Below are 16,617 nucleotides of genomic sequence, written 5' to 3' on the forward strand. Positions count from 1 at the left end.
ATTTATAAATATTACAATTTTAATTAATTTTGAGTTTGAGTTTCTTTTAATTAATTTGCTTGAGTTTCTATATTTTATATTATTTTCACTCACTAGAGTATTCACAATTAATTTAATTAGCACGCATTAATTTAAAGTTAATCAATTTAAATTTGATGTAAGATATATTTTTAATTAATTTTAGTAATGACGATGGAAATGTAGTGAAAATAATTTAATTACGATTATTTTAAAATTAAGAAATCCAATTATCAAAATTCAAGAGCATAAATATAACCATATGACAAATTTGAACTCAAATGAAATATATATACCGGTGTTATTTTAAAAATAGTTTAAAAGTGTCATTTTTTAAACATATTATTACATTCTTATGTAATCTATCTAACCATTATAACTTATAAGGCTATGTCATTCCACTCATATATATTATTTTATATATTGAAGTGTAATTTTAGTATATGTTTGGACACTTTGTCAATCAAGGTAATCAAATTTTGGTAATTGTTTGTCTTCAATATTCTAAAAATATTTTTAATTGACAAATCTCAAAAGAGAAAAAAGAAAGAAAAGAAAAATTAATAATAAAGCTCATAACATCAAGATTCTCTATGTTATGTTATAGTATCCCAACCTTAGCTTATAGAGAATAAAGAAAGATAGAGATAGGAAAATAAGAGTTTGGCCACATTTTATTGGGTTTGGCCAATAAAATGATATTATATTATTAGGCACGATATACTCACTTTTTCATAATTTAATATATATGGTAACATTAGAATATCATTAGATCATCTACTATAACTAACTTTATAATTCATATCAATTAAAACTTTAAATTAAAAATTATCCAATACATATCTAAAATTGTTAGTTTATATATTGGGATTAAAATCCATAAGTACTCTCTCTCTCTCTCTCTCTCTCTCTCTCTCTCTCTCTATATATATATATATATATATATATATATATATATATATATATATATATATATATATATATATATATATAAGTATGTATTTTGGTCTTTATCTTTTAAAATTGATGTTGAAGGAAACATATATTTGGAGGGTAGAATAATGCATTTTGGTACAAAGGAAGGTTTTATTTTATTTTTGGCTTTTGTGGCGTGGCATTCCTCCACTTTGATTTGTAGTTCATTTTATAATATTATTCCCCAAAAAAGTGATCCCTACCCATTTTTAATCCATATATTCTAATAACATTTTCAAACCTCAAAGCTAAGAAACTTCTATCACTTCAAATAATAAAAATGAACTAAATTAATATTATATTTGTTTTTCTTTTACATATATAAATAATATCTTCATCTAAATTTCATTTATCACTTTTTAATTTTTTTTAACGATTAATATAACACCCAAAACTTGTTGGCAATTATTCAAAACTAATATTAATATAAGGTCATGCGTGTATATATATATATATATATATATATATATATATATATATATGTTTTTAAAAGTTATAGAATATATAATATTATTTTGATCATTTTACTTTTTCAAAATTTGTAATTTTAGTAAAACTTAAATAGAGTAACAATTTTCATGCAATAAAATACATAATGCCAATATAATTTTAGAACGAAATCTAAAAAACTATTGCAAACATAATAATATTCTAACATTAACAATGTTAAAGTACCTACCACAATTATTCTCTTTACTGTTTATTAATGATGGATCAAATGATTATTCCATAATTATAACATTTAATCTCTTTCACTACTGCTTCTTCCACTCTTATCTATCTTTTGATAATTTAATATTTTATTTTACATATTCTAATTTATTTTGAATTTTTGTATCATCGTGATACGTTTTAAATATTAATTTTGGAAGTAGTTTTAAATATATCAAAAGAAATTTTAACTACGTGGTAAAATTACTAATTCAAACATGCTTTTTCGTGTTTTGGATAACACAATTTCGACTATTTTTGTGTCCCTTGAAAGGTAGAAGAGCCAAAAATGATTGAAAAGGAAAAGAAAGAAAAAAACACAAGATGGGTTATTTCAAATTGGAGTAGACATATCCAGAAGAGTCTTCAATTTGGACACAACCTTTCTTGAATCTTTTAGTTGGGAGTGTAGGCATGTGGCAGAGCTCGTAACTAATATCAAAATGTTCCATTAGCTATAGGTCGGTATTTCTTTTCTTTCACGATTATAACAAATTTCTTTCATTTTTTATCGTGGTTTATATCAATGATAAGTATAGAAAAAATTGCATTCACAATCAAATTGAAGAAAGAAAAAAAAAACTTATTTATATATTTATTTTTCAAAAACAAAATGGTTATCTAATAATAATGTGAGTTTTTTGTTTTTATAATAATCTTAAAGAGTACCAAATTAAAAAAAAAAAAAAAACAAAGAACAAAAAAGAAGTGCACACTCTCATCCCACTAACTTTGGTTTTAATGGATTGTTCTAAGGTGTCCACTTGATATATCATCATTTAAGTTTCCTCTCTTCACACACACCTCTTCCTATTTCATTTCATTTATTATTACTTTCAACATTAGTTTGATGCTCATCAATGATGAGATATGAAGTATGGTTTTGTTTAAAATATAAAATATTCTAGTTGGGTCGTGCTTACCTTGTTTATATTATTGATATAGTTAAATTACTAACATCTACTTAAACTATTGTGTTGATTAATAATCTAAATAACGATTATAATAAGACTTATAAATTATTTAAGTAAATTTTTACGCGTATACTTTAATTGGGATGAAACTTCATTAATTCGATACAAACAGAAGCATCCAAATCAACAGTAATGAAAGTTTAACGAACCCATCAACATTTGTCACTAACCATCTTACTAAAGATCAATGGTAACACCATTGCAATTACAAGGAGGGAGAGAAAATCCTTTAATATAAATTTTACTCATCCAATCACTAATTTCATCTAAAATCCCCCTATTGAGGCATTAAACATATAATTTGAATGGATGAATTTAGTTAATATTAAGGAATGTATAGTTTGAACAAATATTTAATTTTAAAATCAAGTTTTGTTTTATTATTATTTTTACTAATTTTCTTTTCTTAAAATTATATGAGAGAACCCAATAATTCGATTTCTCGGGGGAATATTTGAATGGGCCGTCTAATTTTAAAAAGCCCAAATATTTCCCCCTCTTAGCCCCATCGGTAGCCCCTTCGGGGGCGAGCTTAATTCTGGGCCCAAACTACTTGGGCTTAGATCCAATTTGGATTCTTCCGGATGAGAGAATGGTTAATTAATTAATCTATATAACGTCACCTATTTTCTATAATTTACTATCCTTTTTATATCATATTTTCTAGTAAAAAAATTAATAAATTAAATTACAAAAACATTTTAAATTTAATATAAAACTACATTTATCTCGATTAGTTTCCAATACTACTAAATATGACATCATTTTAAAATTTTAAATTGCCCAAGTCGAATCCACTCGACCTCGTTATCATCTTTTGTATCAAGTATTTACCGTTAATCATATTCATTCGTAATATTAATATTAATATCTAATTAAGTTGTATTTTAAAATATTTTAAAAAAAGTTATTGATAATACTGTGGTCTAATTAATGTAGTACCATATTCCTAATTAAACTAGAAGTTTAAGTCAACAAAATACAAATAAAAATTTTAGGTTAATTTACGTCCAAATTAATTATGGTAAGGTTTTTCTTAATAATTTTTTTAAAACAAAAAACTTGAAAGTTTGTAACCTAGAGAAAGGGATTTCATATTTGACAACATTTTTAAGAGAAAAATCTGAGGCGTTATTGGTAGCTAAGATTTTGGCGCGGCGGATTCTGTGTTACGTTCTGCTCTCCAACATCCTCTGTGTTCGCCGCCAACTTGGGAATCTCATTGATCCGTCAACCAAAACCCTCCGTTTGTTTGCGTGATTCTTAAGGAATCCAGTCAACTCAAGTCCACTCCAATCTTACGTTTCTACAACTGTTTTTGGTTGCCGGAATTTAGGGTTTCCGTCGCAGCTCTAAGCTGCTCCGTTCCCAACCCAAATATTCTCCTCTGGGTATGCCCCTGTTCATCAGGTAATTCATGTTCTTGACCTAATTCTTCCCCTCTTTTTGTTCGTTCCTTAATTCCTGGAGGCGGCAACGATTTATGGGTTGTTTTAGGATCGCTTGAATGTTTCGTCTTTATTGTAATAATGGGTTCGAGTCTAATATTTTAGGGTTTTTTCCACTTCATGTATTAATACCTTTTCCATTGTATTCGTTTTTCTTAGGAGGAGGATATATTGTATTGTAGGGTTTTATTTTTCTGTTTTTTGTTGATCAGCTAACAATAAATTGTTTGGCATATTTGTCCAAGTTAGCTTTTCTATCATGCTTTGTAAACTCATGTAAAGGCACTGCTTTCCTCTTTGGTTTTTGCATTTGCTTTCATTTTGGTTACTGCATGAGGAGTGTGCCTTTTTGCGAGTAGGAACAGTATTAATGTATAATTTTATTTAACATTTTAATTCTAATAGAATGTTCAATCTGTCGATTCTTATTATTATCTTTCTTTTATTATTTCCTTTGTGGGTGTGTGTGTGATTGTGTCGAGGGTGGTGAGGGGTCCTTTCCACTTCATTGCTTGATGGATGTTGAGAAGGGTTCGAACTAGTTCTGGTTAGAAGGAAGAGAGAAGAGACGGATGTAGCGGAAAGTTCTGTGTTTTAATAGCAAGTGATGTGGTCCTACCTAAATGGTTTAGTCCATTTATCAGTTTCCCCATTGCCACTTTTCTGCAGTTTTTCCAATCTTTGTGGAAACAGAATTGTCAGTCGTTCCACGGTCACTATTGGGTTTGTTTGAAGCCGTTCGATGAGTTGAGAGAGTGAGAGCATGGCAAGACAGCTGCCCCAAAATCATCTTGCGAATCACATTCCAGGAACTACACCTAGCCTTTGTGTGCAGGAGGAGCATCTGCTCTCTGCACGAAAATGGTATTTCTGCAAACAGGAAATTGAAAATCATTCGCCCTCCAGGAAGGATGGAATTGATTTCAAAAAAGAGTCTCAACTGCGGAAGTCATATTGCTCATTTCTGCAAGAGCTTGGAATGAAACTGAAAGTGTAAGAATTTAATAATTTCCATGAGCATTACAGTTTGTGCATTTCCTTAATGTAGATTTTGTTTCTTGTTCAAAGAAAAAAATGGCAACATGTTGTTGCTGACTCCTTCCTGAGAAATTTGTAAAATTGTCTTTCCTTGTAGTTACTATTTGGTCTATGCGGATTTGCTATCATCAATCTTCTGTCACCATCTCTTTTGACACACAAATTTTGTTTCTCAGATCATTATTGTAGGTGGTCAATGCTTTCATAGTTCCATGGGGCATTTTCATTATGTTTTGGTACAAAGTAGGAAACCTAGGAAGAGAACAGCTGGAAATATGGATATGCTTGTGTTTGAATTTGAACTGGAGTTTGTATATTGAGATTAGGAGAAAACTTCATGGTATTTGGGTTGATATTGCTAAAATATGATTTGAATTTTTGTTTACTTAGTGTATTTTCCAGGTTTCTCCATTATGTGGTTATTAGTTTTGTGGGAGGGGGTTTACTGCCTCAACCCTCTACCGGTAGACTGCCCTTTTTGACTCTTTTGATGAATATACATCTATGTTTCTTATATATATATATAGAGAGAGAATAATATTAAACAAGTAAAAACAATGGTTAAAAATGATTTCTATACTATAGCACTTATTTTGAATAGTATAATACAGTTGATGACAGGCATGTTGTGGTCTAGTGAATAAAGGGATCCCATAGCATGCATCAACAGCCTTGTTGTTGATTTTGTTGGAAAATAGAGAATATAAGGAATGAGTCCTAAACCCATAGGTGACACTTGGTGAGTAGGCTGGCACAGGAGCACCGTGCATTTGCTGATACCAAATGCTGAAACATGTTTTGTTAACACATTTCTATATCTGTTCTCATAATCCTAATGGTAGCAAGGTTCTGCATGCCTGGGTTCACGATCTTCATTTTATATTTCTGCTGTATGCATTGTACTTTTTGCTTATCTGCTTAATGAAGTCTCCCCTTCCCTCCCATCATTTTCCAGATTCTCCACCTCCATCACCATCCAACTCTCAAGCAGTCACAATTACTACAAGAAAATTTCTTCTAATGTACTCTGTTCATATTTAAGTGGATTCAAGGTTATATTACTTGTTTGGCCTATGAGTTGAAGGAAGTTAAAATTTAGTCTCTATGGATTAGATGGTTTTATCAAACCATAAGGACTATTTAGAGATTTATCAACCCATAAGGATGAAGTTCTAACTTTTACAACCAAAGGGACTAAATTTTTACTTTCTCCAAACAATAGTGACCAAATTTGTAATTCAACTTAGTTTCAACTATTTCTTCTCCTGTTCTTTTAGGTGAGAAATCTTTCTTACAATGGATGATTCTTCATATAACTTTTTAGCCATTTCAATTATCTCCACTTACCGGCCTCTATAAGAATGGACCTTGCATCTTGTTTATTGGTAGCTGTTGTTCAGATATTGATGATTATTTTTTATTTTATTAATCAGGACTGTTTCAAAATTTTCACGTGGATGTGCTAATTTGGGATTTGTATACCTTTCAGGCCTCAAGTAACAATTGCAAGTGCCATGATGCTATGCCACCGGTTCTATATGCGTCAATCCCATGCTAAAAATGACTGGCAGGTAAGTTTATTAAGATTTTTTTTTCCAAAGTCCAATCCTATAGTAGTTAAAAGTTAAAAAACTAAAGCATCATTAAGAACCAGTGATTGTAGCGGGAGAATTTTTTTCCTTTTCACCAACCTACGGTGCTTGCATTCTTCTAAAAATTACATCAGTTCTTATATATTCGAAGACCCCACAAAGACTGTAGCTTTGATCATGATAATTTAGTCATCCCAACTAAATGCTACAAACCTCAAGAAAAACATTATCTTTGCTGCCAAGTTGACAACCCATGTGAAACTGAATCCTTGAAATACTGCTGCCCAAAACTTCTCCTATAGAATAATGGGAGAAGGCATGATTCTGGTTCTCTTCTACTTTTAAACTTACAGTGCGACAACTTGGGTTCATAATTAGATAAGGATTTCTTCTTTGGAGTTCTATAGTCAAGTTTAAGCCTTCAAAATGTATTAACCGTACTTGACACCTGCATACACAAAACTTTTGGGTGAGAACCACTACTTATGAATGGCCTTGAACTGAGAACTATCCCAAAGAGTCGTAGAGGAGCCAAGTCATTGGTCCATAGAACGATTTCCATTTCCTTTGATATGCTTCCTTAGGCTTTGAAGAATATTTGAGTCTTTTTCCTATGTAAAAATATTTGAATCTTCTAGGGGTTGCACCCTCTGTGTGTGTGTGTGTATTGAAAAGAAAAGAAAAACTAAATTTTGAAGCAAAAGATCAAATGAAGAAACATCATATTTTTTGGAAATATAATAATCCATGTCATTTGCTGGCCCAAACACCCATGGATATAAAGAAAAACAGATGTCATCTGGGCTCATGAACCTATTTAGATTTCTCCCTTGAAAAAAAAGTGATCTGTTCAACAGGATTTTGTTTTATAACTCTAACACGTATAATTTGTTGCAGACAATTGGAACTGCAGGTATCTTTCTTGCCTGTAAGATTGAAGAAACACCCCGGTTTCTGAATGATGTTGTTGTTGTGGCTTACGAGTTGATATTCAAATGGGATCCTTCTGCCTCTAAAAGAATCAGACAAAAGGTACGTTAGTCTGACTATTATCTTCTTTAACAATAATGTTTAAGTGATTGATAATTCTGCACATATAAAGGAAATAATGGGATGGCTGAATGCAACTTTATGCTTGTAGGAAGTTTTCAACAAACAAAAGGAATTAATCTTGATTGCAGAGAGGCTTCTATTGTCAACACTTGCATTTGAAGTTGATATTCAACTTCCCTACAAGCCACTTGTTGCTGCTCTAAAAAGATTGGGAATGGCAGCTGACCTTGGGAAGGTGGCCTGGAATTTTGTAAATGATTGGTAAAGGGCTTGATCTTTATCATCTAGTTTATTTTTACTTGTTCCTACTTCCTAATATTTCAGGCACTCTTTAAGAGATTAATGTGACCATCATGGAACTTGTAGGCTTTGTACAACGCTGTGCTTGGAGTACAAACCCCATTACATTGCAGCAGGCTCAATATTTCTTGCTTCCAAATTTCAAAAGGTGAAATTGCCTTCGGATAAGGGAAAGGTTTGGTGGATGGAGTTTGATGTTTCGCCAAAACAGTTACAAGGTTGTTAAAATGAATCTTTGTACTTGTGTTTATTCTCTCTTGACAATTTTTGTCTTCAAATGAGCATGGCACTGATGGTCACATGACATTGCACTGGGTCTGTCACCGTGTGAGTATTTTTTACTAAAGAAAAGGGAGTGAAAGTTATCTGTGCTCTTTGCCGTGACATTGCACTGGGTCTGTCACTGTACAGTTACTTTTAATCATTATTGTCTTACCCCTCTATATCACTGTTGGTTATTGAGATCATCTATCATTTTCTTTGGAATTCCTTTCAGAGGTTATACAGCAAATGTTGAAGCTATTTGAGAAAGATAGAAAACAAAGCCTACCACCTTCAAAAGAGAAACCTCACCAGCCAGAAGTTTTAGATGGACAGACAAGGGTTGATAGTTCCCAATCATGTATATCCAGCGTGACAGTTTCTGATCAGAGTCATGAAGCCATGACAGAGTCCAGTGAGTGCAATAAGTCTGTAATGCCTAATTGTTGCCACAATCAGCAAAATATAAATCACAGTATCAGTCCTGTGGAAGTTTTACCCTGCCAAACAAGCGACACGGGAAGTTCAAGTAGTGTCATTGACAATGGTGATACTGGGATTTGTCAGAATACTGAGGAAAATTATTCTGATCACATCACACTGTCAACAACTGTTCCTATTCCAGTTTCTAAGGACTGCAAAAAGATAAACTTATTTCAAATCAGAGAGGCAATAAAGAGAAGACGACTTTCTAGAGCTACAAGTACGAAGGAAGTACAGCCCATGAGTCCAGACATTGACGGCGAAGCATGGATAGAAAAAGAGCTGGAACAGGGAATAGAGCTAGAATACGAATCCTCATTAAATAAGAAAAGAAAGGCATCTTGAAATTGGGAATGAATTTCTACTTACGGATAAAGTATCATCAATATTTTTCTTGTCAGAGCTTTTGATTAATTCCAGAAATTCTTCAAACTGTAAGTATTAAGAGGGCACTTTCAGCTTATTATTCATTCTTTGTCTCCCCCCCTCCCCCCCCCCCCCCCCCCCCAAAAAAAAAAAAAAAAAAAAAAAAAAAAAAAACTCTTATGTAGTCTAATAACGTACCACTCCATTGATAAGTAAGTGTACATGTTTATGCTGAAGTGTATTTATATAACAATTTTCTATTTGTTCTGTTGAGAATTTTCTGCAGCCTTATCATTAGTTTTTATAGGACCTTTTTTATTTGAGAGATACCGTGTAGCATTTAATGTAAACATACCTAGGTGTCGTCCGCTTCTCATTCCTTGCGACAAGATCCTTCCCCACATTCATTGTTATGCAGTTTTGTTATATTGCTTGTTGGCTCTTACTGTGTTTAGGTTGCTTAGATCAAATTTACAAAAAAAAAAAAAAAAAAAAAAAAAAAAAATCGTAATTCCTAGTGTCAATGGTAAAATGTCTTTGGTTCTAAAGAAATAAAGTTGGGTTCAGAACCTTTGAGTGAATTGTATACAATCTATAGGGGTAAGGGGATCAGGAGAATTCCTCCATGCATGCAAGCTTATTTTTGTTTCTTCTTTCAATTGGATTTACTGTATACCATATTATTTGTGCTATTAGCTCTTATGAATCTGCTGAGAAGCCCTAACCCATTAAAGGATTAAGTAGAAGAATATATGTCGCCCAAATTTCTTGTCCATCCCAGAGAAGGGAGTAGCCTGAAAAAAATCTTTAGTCTTTCATGACTAAGCTTAATGAGTTGGTATTTTCCTCATAAAATAGTCTTCTCTTCCCTTTTCACTTTCAGAAATCCTTCTTTTAAGCAGTGGACTAGTGGGACTCATTGGATTTATTACATCTAGCTCTCACTAACTGTTATTTTCACAACCTTTCACACATTTCGAGCAAAAGCAAGGCACTTAGATGCACAGCAGGCTTGCGTATGATTGTGAAACTCTTTATCCTTGATTGCTCGACTTTTTGTTCCTGGTAAACCTGAATCAGGCTGTGCTCATAGATAGAAATGGCACCGCCATAATTATGGAAGAAATAAAGTCATGTTAAATTTTAGAGTACTCTACGCAAAGTGAACGTAAAAGCATTGAGACATGAAGCTTTAGTGTGCATCCATCTAGGGATGTTAACCATCATGTATATGAACATCCATGTCCTTGTATTGCCACTATTATACGAACCTGATAGATACCAAGGAGATGAGGAATCAAATTGTATAAGGCAAAGCTTTTAGCTAAGGAAAAAGGGGTATGTTTGTGGTTATGGAAAGACATTCCCAAGCAGAGTTTGGATTTCATCCCCCTTTCTTGAGAAAGCATATACTTTCTTTTTTTTCTTTTCTTTTCTTTATTTTCCCCTCTTTCGTGCAAATGGTTTGTCTCTTCCCAACACACCTTTAAATCTTATTTACTTTAATCCTTCTTTAACAAAACATGCAAAATCGTCTTTTGACTCGAATAGTTTGTAGATTACTTTGAAGTGGTCAAATAATTGAACTATGAGATTTTGTTGCAGGGGGAAAAACTGAATGGTACTATATTGCTATTATGTATTGAAACTAAATTAATGGCATCATATTCTTTCAGTAGGTATGAGCATTGTGAAAGCGAAAATTACATTGAAGAACCCTAGGGAAAAGGAAAAGCCAGGCTTGTTGATAGTGAAGGATTACTAGCACATTCAACTTTAGAGCAAACCAGTGAGTTTGAACCATCTCTAAGATATATATACTTGCATTTTTTTTCCTTCTGATAATTACTCATCTGCCTGCTTGATTGGGATTTAGAAGATAAAGTATCGGCACAAGAAAAGCTGAATTTTCAATCTTGATTGATGTGGAAAATGTGGATTACACTATGAAATCACTTCATTCATAGAACAGAAAAAGGAATGAGGCCCCTACTAATTTTTTCTCAGGTAAACAGTTGAATAACCAACCACAAACTATTTGTAAATTCAGAGCATATTTGATTTGTTGTATTGTTTTTTTCCCCTCCTAAATTATTATTATTATTTTTGGGGAAGGGGTTAATGAGAGTATAGTTTATTTTTTGACCTCTACACCTAAGTTGAAAACTATGACTTTGTACTTTATGAAGGGTACACCTTTTACTGAATGATGTGATGGACCCCATATGCTATAAAGTTCTCAATCATAGCTAATGACTTCTTTTTTGGGAGATTTGTTCTCTAACTTCAATTCTCATCTTGATCAAACGGTCTGAGCATGTAATGTCTTGTGTTATGTTTATGGTCTACTCCAAAAACATGGCCCTCTTATGTTATGTTAGGTTTGAGAAATCTGAGATTTCTAACTCAGAAACTTTAAAAGGTGTTTAAGAACATCTCAAATTGTTGTTTAGATTTGTGTTTCTTGTAATGAAAGGATGTTATGGGCCAAGTGCACGAGTGGAAAGACCTTTTGGAAAATGATAGTGTTGAATAAAGAAATTAAAGAGGAACTTTGCCTTTATATACAAAAGAAAGAGAAAAAGAAAGAAAGAGAGAAAGAAATGTGGTCAAAGATATAAAGAAATTTGAGGCCATATTGTCATGTTGCCTTAAACAGGATTTTAAAAAAAGGTTTTATCTAAAATAAAACCCTTTTTCTTTTAGGTACTTCAGTTATTTTTGAACTTTATAAAGCTTTAATGTTATCATATTGAATTCTAAACTTGAATTTTTGTATCCATAAAAATCTTATCTATAAATCATCAAAAGAGAAACACAAAAGAAAATTTCTAGTCTTGCAAGTAACAAAAACAAAAAGAAGGAAATGAGAAAATCTATAAACTTCGAAGAAAATACTAACTTACAATATCTATGAACTTCGCTTGAAATTTTTTACATCTCCATTTTATTCGTACGATTGTATTTGATTTCTATTTGACTACCTGGTATGTGATCATTTGTACCCATTATTAATATTGTAAATTTTTTAATTATCAACATGTCAAATAATAATTAAAATTCTTTTATTAGGAAACTCAAACCTTTTCACAAAGAACAAAAATTGAGGAACCATGGAATTGCTTCAAACTTATTTTCGATAATGGAGAGGTATTGTTTTTTATCCTTATACTTAAGTTTATTCGTAGATTCTATATTATTCTATAAATGTTGAATGTTTGAAAAGTTTTAGTTTAAATTTATTACATATCATTTTTAAAAGGAAGAAAAGTTCTCTTAATTCTTCAAATTTTACAAATAAGGTTATAAAAGTGAAACTATAATTTCCACATGCAACATTACGAGAAACAATATATGTTCATTAAATTTGTGCTATACTCACTAAATAGCTATGGAATTTTGCTATCAATCTAATTTTAGATGTAACATTATGAAATTAAGACTTTGAGGTTAAAATTTATTCAATTGAGTGCATAAGAATATAAGTTATATATATATTTTTTCTTTCTCAAATTCTATAATGAACTGGTAATATTAAGTGGTGTGGGGCTTATTTTAACCCAATCAAAGCTTCATAATATCTTTAAAAAATGTTCTTAAAGAAGTAGTCTTTTTAATTAACAGAATACTCTTCTTTTTTTCTTTTTTTTTTTCTTTCTTTCTTTTTTAATTATAAATATTGTATTTTAGACAAAAGATTCATTATATTATAACATACTTTACTATACTTATCTTTATCTGCATAATTTAATGTTAACTTTACAATCAACTACTTCTTTTTACTCCAAAGTTGTCGAATATAATAATTAAAGGTAAAGGCCAAAATCTAATTTGGTATTTTTCCAAATGACATTATTTTCAAACAAGCTGCTTTTAATTTTTTTTCTTATGTTTAGTACAACGGACATATATAGATTAGGATTTAAGACAAATTAAAAAAATTTGGAATCATACACCGCCATATTCATTTCAAGTCTTGATTTTTCTCCAACTTTACGAAAGTTATTATGTTTCAATTTTTTAAAAAAGTTTGCTTTATTATTTAGTAGAAAATAATATCATAAATTATGCCGTCACTCACTAAATAACTTGAAATAATAGAAATTAAGAAGAAGAAAAAAACTATAATTTCAGTATGCCAACGGGTAAACTAGAGATTCAACGTGGCAGCCACGTTGGATTCTTTGCCATGAAGAAGACGTTGTCTTTTGTTAATAATTTAAATTTCAAATTTCTTTTTCATATCCATATTTTAGATCCTAAAGGAAAGGCATTATATTATAAAAGGAGGTTCCCCTCAAGAGAGGAAATTGTAAGTATTAAGTAAACTTGGTTCGTCTTTTCACCAATGGATTTCTCTACAAATCTCCATCAACAACTTCTTCAACTCGAAAATCAATTGCTTGTTGGCTCTGGAAGCGGCCATGCTTGGACTCCCGACCTCTCCTTGTAAGTACTCTCGACATATCGTACTTTTATTTATCAAGTAACTCAACAACAAGAGGGATAGAGATCATAATTGTTAACTAGTTAAGCTATGTTCGAATTGAAACATTTTGATGGCGTGTTTTTGTTGGTAGGTCACCAAACTGTGAGTTTGAACCAATTTTTCATTTCCAAGATTTGAATCCAGCCATTGATGCACAAAGCTTTACGAGTTTGCAGCATTATAATTCCCATGGAATTAGCAAAGAGAAAAGGTATGAAGATAAAGAAGGGAAAAAGGACTCAAGTTCTAATAATTCTCCAAAGAAAACCAATAATGATGAAAGTTTGAAAAGCCATGATTACTATTATTATCATTCTTCTTCAAAATTTGAAGAAGATGATCAAATGAAGAAGATTGGACAAAGTTGTTGTTGCAGCAAAATTCATCCAACTGTTAATGTTTCATCGAGAAATAATTATAAGCCATTGACGATGACGACAGAGTTTTCAAGCTCTTTAGGATTATTTGATCATTCTTTTTCATTTGCTTCTTCACCTCATCTCTTGGACCAATCAACAACTTCATCCTCTCTTCTTACTAAAGTGAGTTCTTTTTTCCTTTTCTCTTTCTTCAAATTATTAGTATCGATTCAATTTTACTCTTGTTCGGTTTCATTAGGTTTTTTTATCGAAACATTCTAAAATGATATGCTACTTTTTGTTAAACTTTTTTTTGTTTTCATCTTTCAATGTTTTATTTTACTAATATTATAGTTTCAATTTGATATCAAATGTACCGAACAATATGATCAAATATAATTTTTGTTCCTAAACGCAGTAGTTTATTTAGTTTTAGATTATATATTTTTTAATAAATCTTCAATTTATTCTATCAAAATTTATTTAAAGTATATAAATTAAAATTGGATATTTAAAATCATAAGAATTAAAATGAAAAGAATTGAACCAAAATGTCATTTTTAACCAAAATATATATATATTTGTAAGGACTAAATAATTTTTTATGGAAAAGTAGGAGATTATAATTTATAAATGTTAAGATATAAAAATTGTAATACTAGAAAGGATTTTTAAAAGTCAATGACTAAAATAAGATTTTAAAGAAGGAATCTTTTTTCTCTTTTTTGAACCAATCACTGGTTTCTTTTCCTTTTTTTTTTCTTTTTCTTTTTCTTTTTCTTTTGTTGATGTTTGATAGTATTATTATTTTTTTCTAATTTTTGAGAAAATATATCAATGTTGAATAATATCTAAAAAAAATTTGAAGATTGGAAACCATGAAGTTACAAATGCAAAGAGAGTTTATAGTTTGAAGCAGCAAAAACCAAATTCCAACAAGAAGACGCGAGTCGAGCCACGAGCCTCTTGCCCTCCTTTAAAGGTAATAATTCTTTTAACTTCCAATTCATTCATTTAGGATTATTATTATTGTCCTTAGTTTGAAAAAATCTTTATAATTAGCATTTTTTTTTTTATGATAATTGCATTAAATATTAATTTTTGTTCAACAGATTAGAAAAGAAAAACTAGGAGACAGAATAGCAGCACTTCAGCAATTAGTGGCACCATTTGGTAAGGTATGGAAGGAAACAAAAAGCACATCAAACTAAGGATTGTATGTATTTAAAGTTCAAGAATTTACGAGACTAACTTCATCGATTAAGTTTGTGTTGGACATTTTCGAAAATGTAGCATTGTGTTAGTGACGTATAATTAAAATTACCTAAACTGACATTGCAGACTGATACAGCATCAGTTCTAATGGAGGCCATTAGTTATATTAATTTCCTTCAAAATCAGGTTGAGGTATTATTTCCATCTCCTAATTTCTCTTTCTCATACTTTATTTTCTTTTCTTATTTTAAATAAATGAACAAAATAATATATATAGATATATATATATATATATATATATATATTTTTGTAAACTAATAGTTTGAGATAAAATTATTTAATTTCTCAGATGCTAAGCCACTCTTACATGAAATCATGTCGCAGCAAAAACTACAAAACGACATGTCGGGTGAGAAATTCTTAATTGATTTAATTATTTCTAGAGGGGAAGGTCAATTTAATTCATTTCCTTAAGATTTATTCTAACTTTCAATGTTCTCACAAATGTATTACATTCCACAGGATGAATTAAATGATGACAAGAAACAAGAAAGTGATTTGAAAGCCAAAGGATTATGCTTAGTACCATTGGCTTGCATTTCTTACTTACCGGAGGATTCAAGCAACGGAGGCAGAATCGGCAGCCTTTGGCCCCCGTTGGCCGCCGCAAATTTCAATAGAAGGTTGTTTTGATGTACTTGGTTACCACCAAGTTCAAATTACATTTTTATACATATGGCCTAATCCTGGTCAAGTCAATGTCAAATGGCAGATAACCTAGTCCTAGTCTATTTAATCCTCGTAAAAACTAACATTCTGTTTATATTATACAGCACCCTTAGCATTCCCTTTGATGCTTTATTGATTTTAACAATATCTCACCGATCCCAAAAGCTAAAATTATGGAAGTCCCATCGTGATTTTTCATTGTTAATCTCACTAGTTGGTTGCAAAATCTCGATTGAAATGAATGTTGCATTAGGACATCGATTATCTCAGAATGGGAAAGACATCCCTAATTAAAGTGATAGTGTGTTGTAACATTAGTAGAAAAGTTAGTTTCTATTTGTTTCTATAGATTGGGTGATATGTAAGAAACCATGTAAATAACCATATGTAAAAGAGAAGATCCTAGTATACAAATTTGGCTATTCACATTGTGATGAGGTGATGGTGATGAACCATTAGTAATTGAGTTTTAGAGTATGAATTTTATGAAATGAATCAATCAAGACAGTTTGGATTATGATTTTTATGGATGTTCTCATCAATGAACATTCAAAATTAACATTAATACCCTTAAACTCTTTTTAAAAATGTCATCATCGCTAGTAA

General features: G+C 30.9%; 2 protein-coding genes across 3 annotated transcripts; both read left to right on the top strand.

Annotated features, from left to right (window-relative positions):
* The first annotated feature begins 3,768 nt into the window (after positions 1 to 3,768).
* On the top strand, positions 3,769 to 9,495 carry LOC103487992 (cyclin-T1-3-like). The gene is made up of 7 exons (XM_008446522.3): positions 3,769 to 4,088; positions 4,796 to 5,119; positions 6,654 to 6,735; positions 7,654 to 7,788; positions 7,898 to 8,070; positions 8,176 to 8,327; positions 8,606 to 9,495. The coding sequence occupies exons 2-7, from the start codon at positions 4,890 to 4,892 to the stop codon at positions 9,196 to 9,198; spliced, it is 1,365 nt and encodes a 454-aa protein (XP_008444744.2). The 5' UTR covers positions 3,769 to 4,088; positions 4,796 to 4,889; the 3' UTR covers positions 9,199 to 9,495.
* On the top strand, positions 9,258 to 16,158 carry LOC103487990 (transcription factor bHLH110). 2 transcript variants are annotated; one of them, XM_008446520.3, is made up of 11 exons: positions 9,258 to 9,287; positions 10,896 to 11,008; positions 11,096 to 11,226; positions 12,292 to 12,369; positions 13,476 to 13,668; positions 13,800 to 14,250; positions 14,936 to 15,049; positions 15,180 to 15,245; positions 15,409 to 15,474; positions 15,632 to 15,691; positions 15,805 to 16,158. In XM_008446520.3, exons 5-11 carry the CDS (start codon positions 13,568 to 13,570, stop codon positions 15,973 to 15,975), a joined length of 1,029 nt encoding a protein of 342 aa, XP_008444742.2. In that variant the 5' UTR covers positions 9,258 to 9,287; positions 10,896 to 11,008; positions 11,096 to 11,226; positions 12,292 to 12,369; positions 13,476 to 13,567; the 3' UTR covers positions 15,976 to 16,158. The 2 variants fall into 2 exon arrangements, with proteins under 2 accessions (XP_008444742.2, XP_050938326.1); XM_051082369.1 differs by having other exon boundaries at positions 15,409 to 15,468.
* The last annotated feature ends 459 nt before the right edge of the window (positions 16,159 to 16,617 follow it).

The sequence above is a fragment of the Cucumis melo genome, chromosome 3 (genome assembly GCF_025177605.1).
Source record: "Cucumis melo cultivar AY chromosome 3, USDA_Cmelo_AY_1.0, whole genome shotgun sequence".
NCBI classification, from domain to species: domain Eukaryota; kingdom Viridiplantae; phylum Streptophyta; class Magnoliopsida; order Cucurbitales; family Cucurbitaceae; genus Cucumis; species Cucumis melo.